Source organism: Procambarus clarkii, chromosome 75 (assembly GCF_040958095.1).
Source record: "Procambarus clarkii isolate CNS0578487 chromosome 75, FALCON_Pclarkii_2.0, whole genome shotgun sequence".
NCBI classification, from domain to species: Eukaryota; Metazoa; Arthropoda; class Malacostraca; order Decapoda; family Cambaridae; genus Procambarus; species Procambarus clarkii.
The window spans coordinates 12,383,749-12,394,034 of NC_091224.1; the positions used below are offsets into that span (position 1 = coordinate 12,383,749).

A 10,286-nucleotide genomic window follows, 5' to 3' on the forward strand; every position below is an offset into this window, starting at 1 on the left:
TAAGCAACACTTACCATACTCTTTTTATATTCACTGTTAACTTTTAGCTCATGTGACAGACTTTCCACCTGCTCAACAGTTTCAAGTGGGGATGGAAGAATGTCTTCCAGGATTGGTATATCTCCATGTGTTTTTGACATATGGGTTTCCGTCATTTTGACAATATTCAGGATATCCCCTGATAAAAATGTCAATTTTGATAATTCCTTCATTATGTATTCCATTTTTTCTGTTACTGCAAAAAAAAAAGGCTTACTAGAACAAGCATTTAGTGTTGCATGTATATGATATATGTATTGATCCTTAGTGGATCCTATTTTAGTGACAGACACATTGGTGTCAGGTCACTGTCAAATGGGCTACTGTCATGTAGCCTTCAATTATGTAACCTCTCCCATTCTATGATAGGGGTGACACAGGGCAGCATCCTTAGACCCCCTCCTATTTGTTATATACATCAATGATCTGCTTTATGTCTCTAACATGATTAAACCTGTATTGTTTGATGATACTACCATCATCTACTTAGTTGCTTTACAAGAATGTAAAATTTCAAGTCTGTACTCTCCCTCAATGTATTTTCTTGTATGTATAACAAAAAATAATCAACACATAATAAATCGGTACTTACTAGATTTTTCGAAAGGAGAGCTTTCAGTTCTGTCTTGTCTTGGAGTTTGAGGGGAAGGTTTTGTACTCGGCCTGTAGATAGACTTGCTGGTCCCACAAGATTCTGTCAGGGGTGGAAGCGTATTAGCATTGTATAGAAAATATTTACAAAATAGTTTTAAATACATAAAACTACAAATAGTAATTATTGAATTATTACATTAGCTTATAGCTTTTATGAATGCATTAAAAAATTTTGTTTCACACAATGGAGCGACACCATTTAAAGTGTTTCCATCACCCTGATGGCTGGTAAAAATATATTACATTAAAATCATACACAAGTACGTTACTATCTGTGTATGTAAATGTTTCAACAGTTACTTAAAGCTTACCAGTTCTGTCTTGTCTAGGAGTTTGAGGGGAAGGTATTTTACTGGGCCTGTAGAGAGACTTGCTGGTCCCACATGATTCTGTCAGGGGTGGAAGCGTATTAGCATTGTATAGAAAATATTTACAAAATAGTTTTAAATACATAAAACTACAAATAGTAATTATTGAATTATTACATTAGCTTATAGCTTTTATGAATGCATTAAAAAATTTTGTTTCACACAATGGAGCGACACCATTTAAAGTGTTTCCATCACCCTGAAGGCTGGTAAAAATATATTACATTAAAATCATACACAAGTACGTTACTATCTGTGTATGTAAATGTTTCTCCAGTTACTTAAAGCTTACCAGTTCTGTCTTGTCTAGGAGTTTGAGGGGAAGGTTTTGTACTCGGCCTGTAGAGAGACTTGCTGGTCCCACATGATTCTGTCAGGGGTGGAAGCGTATTAGCATTGTATAGAAAATATTTACAAAATAGTTTTAAATACATAAAACTACAAATAGTAATTATTGAATTATTACATTAGCTTATAGCTTTTATGAATGCATTAAAACATTTTGTTTCACACAATGGAGCGACACCATTTAAAGTGTTTCCATCACCCTGAAGGCTGGTAAAAATATATTACATTAAAATCATACACAAGTACGTTACTATCTGTGTATGTAAATGTTTCTCCAGTTACTTAAAGCTTACCAGTTCTGTCTTGTCTAGGAGTTTGAGGGGAAGGTTTTGTACTCGGCCTGTAGATAGACTTGTTGGTCCCACAAGATTCTGTCAGGGGTGGAAGCGTTTTAGCATTGTATAGAAAATATTTACAAAATAGTTTTAAATACATAAAACTACAAATAGTAATTATTGAATTATTACATTAGCTTATAGCTTTTATGAATGCATTAAAAAATTTTGTTTCACACAATGGAGCGACACCATTTAAAGTGTTTCCATCACCCTGAAGGCTGGTAAAAATATATTACATTAAAATCATACACAAGTACGTTACTATCTGTGTATGTAAATGTTTCTCCAGTTACTTAAAGCTTACCAGTTCTGTCTTGTCTAGGAGTTTGAGGGGAAGGTTTTGTACTCGGCCTGTAGATAGACTTGTTGGTCCCACATGATTCTGTCAGGGGTGGAAGCGTATTAGCATTGTATAGAAAATATTTACAAAATAGTTTTAAATACATAAAACTACAAATAGTAATTATTGAATTATTACATTAGCTTATAGCTTTTATGAATGCATTAAAAAATTTTGTTTCACACAATGGAGCGACACCATTTAAAGTGTTTCCATCACCCTGAAGGCTGGTAAAAATATATTACATTAAAATCATACACAAGTACGTTACTATCTGTGTATGTAAATGTTTCAACAGTTACTTAAAGCTTACCAGTTCTGTCTTGTCTAGGAGTTTGAGGGGAAGGTATTTTACTGGGCCTGCAGATAGACTTGCTGGTCCCACATGATTCTGTCAGGGGTGGAAGCGTATTAGCATTGTATAGAAAATATTTACCAAATAGTTTTAAATACAAAATAGTTCTGTCCAGTTCTGTCTTGTTCTGTTAAAAAGAAAACCATCATTCAAAAAGAAATAAAATGTTTTCAATTAAATTAAATTACCTGATTCCTGTATCATATTATTTTGATGTTCATCTAGAGTCAGCTTACACTCGGCAGTCTTTCGGGGCATGGAAACAGTTACTTTTCTTGGTGGTGAATCTTCACTGTCTGAAACAAAAACGTTTAATGCATTCAGAAAAGCTATTAACATATATCTATATATATATTTTAATATATTACCTAGCAAAATATATTACCTAGTAAATAAGATTATTTGTTCCATTAAGCCAATCATGTTTCATTTTTTTAACAATTATTTTGAATAACTCTAAACATTCATTCCTACATACCTCCATCCACATCATTTGGTATTCTTCTGTATTTTACTGCCCTATGGTGATAACTTGTGTCTGTGTCACTTTCCATATTTGACGTTTCTTCTGCCTTTTTAAGGTGTTTTAGGGCAAGTTCCCAAGTACCTATAATAAAAATTAGAGTATATATAATTCATTATTACGAAACTTTGTATAACATCAAAACATTGAGAAATTTTTGATTTAACCATATGAATCAATGCTTGTATTTAATTACTATCAATGGAATAAATCTTGCTGATGTTGAAACGTCTCCATTTTGATGGGTCTGGTATTTCTCCTCTTTTGGCTTTCGATGATTGGTTTTCACGTGGCCAATAGCCCACGTTTGATCCCTGGAAAGGGGACATATATTTGTAAATATATGTATATGTAAATGTATGTCTCATAAATCGAGGCCCCACTGTATTTCATATATTATATACATATATATCTCTAAATCTATCAACATATATCATATACACATATTTTAAATACTAATGTTTTAATTTTGCAAATAAACAATATATATATATATTGACTTACATCAGATGCACTAAACATCCATTTGATATGGATGATTGACAATTCTCCTTCTTCATCTTCCACAACGATGTATTTATTTTCAGATTCAGCCATCTACAAATTTAAACTGATTAGGGACATTTTCTGCAGCACATTATCAGTGTCTAAGAAAATAAGCAGTCACTAATTTTATATAGTACTAAACAACAATGTTAACCTTAATTCTAATATGTTATGATGGTGAACAATACTTTTTACTAAAGTTAAAAGTTTGCAATGTAAGCAAAGAGTATTCCTACAGCTTGCACAAGAATCAAAAACAATCACAAGAAACTTACTAGTCATAAATCATGTAGTATTGACAAGAAGATATAAGTACTTTCTGTTTTCTTGATTAACATTCCTCTGGTTGATGTGTTAATCCTATACACTTTTTTTAAAAAGTCCTTACGTGGATTAACATTGAAGGCCCCAAATATTCTTGAATCACAAGGACTAGTAAATATTGGGCTTTGAAAAGGATATACCCTAACAATGAAGTAATTTTCTTCACTTCTTCGGCTGTGTACAGTCCTTAACACTTCACAGCAATTATATCCAGGTAACGAATATACATTGTTAGGAAATTTATGAGAAATTTTATTATCTGGAGATGTTTTATAAATCATGGTATTTTCAGCCTCCTTTATTCTTTTTGTAATTTGGACAATTGGATTTTTACTTGATCTGACCATCTTTTTCAGCTGATGCAAATAATTTTCAAATGGAAAAGCTGAACAACTGTCAAGAGTACCATGTTCCTCAGCATCTGCTGTTAGGTGAATCAAACTGTGAACATTGTAGACTAGAAAATCTTTCCCATACAGATCACCACACCTTGATACAAAATTCAGCAAAAGGTCATGAGCATATTTGCCGTATTTTAAGGACATACATGTGGGCGAAACAAGAAAACTTATACCAACACTGAGAGTAAGGAAATGATCATACATCTCTTGGGGTAGAATACCTTTCAATACAAGCTTTCCTGTGTAGAGAAAAAACTGTCTGTATTCAGTTGCCTTCCATCTGTCAATTTCTTCCAAACCTCGTGGTTTACGTGCAAAAATATTGGGCACAAAATCTTTTATGCTCACCAATCTAGCACTAATTTCAGAAATCTGGCGGCTACATAATTTAAATGTGTTTTTCCGTATCCAGGTGACAAGAAGTCGCTTCATAACACCAAGGCACACCTGGTGCTTATAGTCAATGGGAAACGCTGCAATTAAGTCTATGTTCAAGTCACAGAATGGTGATATACCATGATGATGTTGCGAGTTAGATTGATTACGGAAGCGTGTGTCTGTTCTAATGGTTAAATTTGTTACTTCTGGATATGTCATTTTCCCCATCCAAGTACCTTTCTGTTCACATTTGTCACAGCCATAATAACCTGAAAACAGTTTTATGGACTTCACCATAGCCTTAGCAGGTGCATCACAAATTACACATTGTAATTTTATGTTGATAGTTCTGTTACCATACTGAATCCCATGCAACAAAAGGTCATCCATATCAGATATAAAATCATATAAGAAATTTAAATCACTTGGCTTAGAACGTCCATACATGAGGACAACTGGAAAGACTTTCAAAGGTGTAATATTCATTACTGCACAGAGAACTGGCCACAAAGCATCATTTTTGCTTCTAAATATAGGAAGGCCATCAATGTTACATGACAATAATAATTGTCTCAGTCCTTTTATAGTTGCTTTTGGATATCTACTTATGTTTTTTAACAGTTCCTCTTTTAACCCAAAGTAGACATATTTCATTCCAGATTTTTGCTGAGTTTCTATGTACCTTTCAGAACTGATTAGTGTCCGAGCTGTTTTTGGTAAGTAGTCAATTCCCATTTGCCTCAAAATTTTTAATAATTCATCAACAGCATTGTGTGTAACACCATTCTTGTTTACCCACTGAATTAATAAATTCTGTGGGTAAACAAGTGAATGATGATTATCATGGTCATCATTCTCCTCCTCACTTTGAGAATTAGATAATACATCATGAATATCAGTAAGATTCATGTGTAAATCATCAATTTCAGAGCCTAATCCATACTCTTGATTTGACTCGGCTTCAAAAGAACTAATGTCATTGTCTGACGACTCAATCTTTGAACTTGATGCTGCCTCAGTAAGATTAATGGGTTCACTAGTGTGTACAGCTGTATTTGGATGCATTTTGTGTATACGTTTTAGCCTTCTTGATACTTGCATCCATCTGTTGTTGTATTGGAGTCGCTTTTTTCGCTTATACTCGTACATTCTGTTAAAGAGTGTCAAATTTCTACATTAGACTACCATATTACCTATATTATTGTTAATAATGTATTGACAGATGCAATATGTATTAAAATTCTAAAAATAAGTCATTCATTATATACAATGTGTGATAATTAAAGCTGGTGCATATAACATCCTTGTCAGGCACATGCAAAAGTGAACACTTCCAGAATTGGAGACATGCAGAAATGTAACATATGGAAATAGAGGCATGCCAAAACAAAGACATGCATAAATTCAAATTCTTATCGAAATAATTTCTAGTGATTATTATATAAATTATTCCATCAGTACTAGATCAAATATTCAATACCATCCTCCCATTGGAAAGAGTAATCATGTCCTGTTGGACATTAATTATATGTTGAGATATAATCTAAAAGAAAATAGGGACATTGAAATTGTTGTTAAACTCTATTTCAATAAAGGACACTATAGGGAACCTAGAACCCTGTATTACAAGTGTAAGTGATAATTTTGGAAAATTTAATTAAAGCTAATTGTGTAGGACACCTGGAGATATGGTGGCCATATCTAAAGAATCACATCAACTGGTAAAGGTATAGACTTGCCAATAAGTGGCTCCCAGGTTAGAGGCATAAAATGCCAAAACTAGATGGTAGAATAAAAAGAAGATATTGTAAAAGGTAACCAAACAAAGATGCCACAGAAATATTAGAAAATTAACTTTCGCAAGCAGCGTGGTAGACATGGTTGGAACAAGTTAGGTGAGAGGGTGGTGGAGGCCAAAACCATAATCATAATCATCTGTATCAAACCTTATTACAGGTAAAACCAGTAGGCAGTCTACTGTATTTTATCAAACCGTTATTAGTATAATAGATCTCGTAATAATTTTGCAAAAATAATGGCATTTACTATTTTTAAAAGATTATTAGCAAATTTACAGAAATGGTGCATTCGGAAGACAAAACCAATTTTTCACTTTTGACAATTGAGCACCTGCTACATCCAGATTCTAGGGAGGAAAGGAAGGACGATCTTACTGGATCCCATAGCCTCTCCGAGGCACAAACCAGGCTTTTACATAACCCCCCCCCCCCTGCACCCGAGCTTTTTAAAATAGTAAATGCCACTATTTTTGCAAAATTATTACGAGATCTATTATTCTAATAAGAGTTTGATAAAATACAAACCCTGGGGCCATAGAACGGCTATTTAATCCCCTTGAACGGACCTGTGCATGGGCCACTGAGGCATCGAAAAAAAACAGACCGGCTTGGGAAAAAAGCAAAATTGCCGGTCTATGGCCCAGCTGATGGCTGTGCATGAATGGCTAATGGCTAATGGCTGTTAGTTATGGACCTAGGTTAGACTATGTATGTTTAAATCTCTGATTTAAACAGAGCCAGTGTTCAGTCAAATAACTGAATTTATCAAATCTTATCCTTGTATAATATACAAGCTGATGTGAGATCCCTGTCTACAGGTGGACTGGAACTATTATCCAGTAGGCAGTCTACTGTATTTTATCAAACCGTTATTAGTATAATAGATCTCGTAATAATTTTGCAAAAATAATGGCATTTACTATTTTTAAAAGATTATTAGCAAATTTACAGAAATGGTGCATTCGGAAGACAAAACCAATTTTTCACTTTTGACAATTGAGCACCTGCTACATCCAGATTCTAGGGAGGAAAGGAAGGACGATCTTACTGGATCCCATAGCCTCTCCGAGGCACAAACCAGGCTTTTACATAACCCCCCCCCCCCCTGCACCCGAGCTTTTTAAAATAGTAAATGCCACTATTTTTGCAAAATTATTACGAGATCTATTATTCTAATAAGAGTTTGATAAAATACAAACCCTGGGGCCATAGAACGGCTATTTAATCCCCTTGAACGGACCTGTGCATGGGCCACTGAGGCATCGAAAAAAAACAGACCGGCTTGGGAAAAAAGCAAAATTGCCGGTCTATGGCCCAGCTGATGGCTGTGCATGAATGGCTAATGGCTGTTAGTTATGGACCTAGGTTAGACTATGTATGTTTAAATCTCTGATTTAAACAGAGCCAGTGTTCAGTCAAATAACTGAATTTATCAAATCTTATCCTTGTATAATATACAAGCTGATGTGAGATCCCTGTCTACAGGTGGACTGGAACTATTATCCAGTAGGCAGTCTACTGTATTTTATCAAACCGTTATTAGTATAATAGATCTCGTAATAATTTTGCAAAAATAATGGCATTTACTATTTTTAAAAGATTATTAGCAAATTTACAGAAATGGTGCATTCGGAAGACAAAACCAATTTTTCACTTTTGACAATTGAGCACCTGCTACATCCAGATTCTAGGGAGGAAAGGAAGGACGATCTTACTGGATCCCATAGCCTCTCCGAGGCACAAACCAGGCTTTTACATAACCCCCCCCCCCCCCCCCTGCACCCGAGCTTTTTAAAATAGTAAATGCCACTATTTTTGCAAAATTATTACGAGATCTATTATTCTAATAAGAGTTTGATAAAATACAAACCCTGGGGCCATAGAACGGCTATTTAATCCCCTTGAACGGACCTGTGCATGGGCCACTGAGGCATCGAAAAAAAACAGACCGGCTTGGGAAAAAAGCAAAATTGCCGGTCTATGGCCCAGCTGATGGCTGTGCATGAATGGCTAATGGCTAATGGCTGTTAGTTATGGACCTAGGTTAGACTATGTATGTTTAAATCTCTGATTTAAACAGAGCCAGTGTTCAGTCAAATAACTGAATTTATCAAATCTTATCCTTGTATAATATACAAGCTGATGTGAGATCCCTGTCTACAGGTGGACTGGAACTATTATCCAGTAGGTAGTCTACTGTATTTTATCAAGACTATAGGCTAGGCTAGGTTAGAGCCAGTGTTCAGTCAAATAACTGAATTTATCAAATCTTATCCTTGTATAATATACAAGCTGATGTGAGATCCCTGTCTACAGGTGGACTGGAACTTCTATCAACTAATCCATACATCAAACCTGTCCCTTACAGCCCACAATCTATCATTAGGAAAACCATGTGAGAAATCTTTAAGGAATTCTGATAAAGAAAGAGATCTAGGAGTGGTTCTAAATAGAAAACTATCACCTGAGGACCACATAAAGAACATTGTGTGAGGAGCCTATGCCATGCATTCCAACTTCAACAGCATGTTGTGGGGTGCCGATATTGTGTGCCATCACATGTAAACCAATCAAGCCCACAAATACGTCAACATGGACCAGCATTACACCGTCTAACATACTCTGTCAGATGTAACAACTAAATTTGTGAATTCAAGACCTAATCTATTGCATAACACAGTGTTAGTACGAGAAAAACATTACTTACATTCGAAGCCGTGTTTTAAAATGGCGCGGACCTTGGTCTACTGACGCTCCAACTGTGTGTTCGTTTGCGTATGATGAACGTGTGACAATTTACTACAACAATTATTTAATTATTCTTATTCTTTATTTTACTATTTTTAGGGTACATGAAATTTCCAAATTATTTGCACACAATAATATAATTGCATTGTCATAACCTTTATATATTACAGAAAATACGATGACATGAACGAAGTCAAAGTGAAGTTGAAGTCAAAGTCATTCGCCGAACGTATTAGTCATTTTTTTTCTCCCAAACGATAGGGGATAACAAATCCACATAGCATATAAGTGTAGAGTAAAGTCAATTTTATTCAGGAAAGTACATACATAGTTGATTTACAAACATAATGTTGGATTTATAGATAGAGCTAGTGCATACAATACCTAAAGCCAATATAGTAGGCATATAGCATTTCAGGCAACCGGGCAGTATATATGGACCCCTTACTCAAATCTCTGAATATGTTAGATATTAAGTCCCTGCACATACTCTCATGTGTATTTTATATATATAAAACGCTGCACTGTAATGTCAATCCTGACCCTAAAAGCTTCCAAGAAGGTTGTAACAGATCCCATGAGCACCACACCAGAAACAAATACCTGTAGGTGTGTACTGGTGCCTTATAGTGTGTACTCGTACCTTATGGTGGTATCAATGCGTTGGCAATAAAATTCTCTACAAGATCATATGCATAAAATGTCACCGAAGCATTTGGTATCCCACCACGAAGTAAATAAACACGAAGATGACTCGCCGTGACACCCAAACAGGAAGTAAATGTTCATACTCTTTCGTTTGTTGCCAGCCTCACAGTCATCCTACAGCGCTCATTTTGATATCACTGAACTCACAATAAAATTCCCCATTTAGACATATGCCTATCAATGTCTAATTATGGTATCGGGTGACCCGCACGAGTGTGGGAACTGGGCGAAGCATTAGCCGTGATTTCAGCAGGGACGACACTGGTGTGATGCAGGGCTTTGAATGTTTATACTGATTTCACTGTCCTGACATTATTTCTGGAGCTACGTATTTCATTTTTATAGCAATGTGTTCGCAATAGAAAGTTCTATAAGAACATGGGTAGAGTTGGCCAACACAGCGTCAAATAAATTTGC

At 35.1% G+C, this 10,286-nt stretch overlaps 1 protein-coding gene across 1 annotated transcript; it reads right to left on the bottom strand.

The window, feature by feature from the left end:
- Positions 1 to 2,433: 2,433 nt before the first annotated feature.
- Positions 2,434 to 4,181, bottom strand: LOC138356957 (uncharacterized). The gene is made up of 4 exons (XM_069313490.1): positions 3,787 to 4,181; positions 3,470 to 3,562; positions 3,162 to 3,279; positions 2,434 to 3,049 (listed from the first exon to the last, which is right to left on the bottom strand). Exons 2-4 carry the CDS (start codon positions 3,560 to 3,562, stop codon positions 2,913 to 2,915), a joined length of 348 nt encoding a protein of 115 aa, XP_069169591.1. The 5' UTR covers positions 3,787 to 4,181; the 3' UTR covers positions 2,434 to 2,912.
- Between the last annotated feature and the right edge of the window lie 6,105 nt (positions 4,182 to 10,286).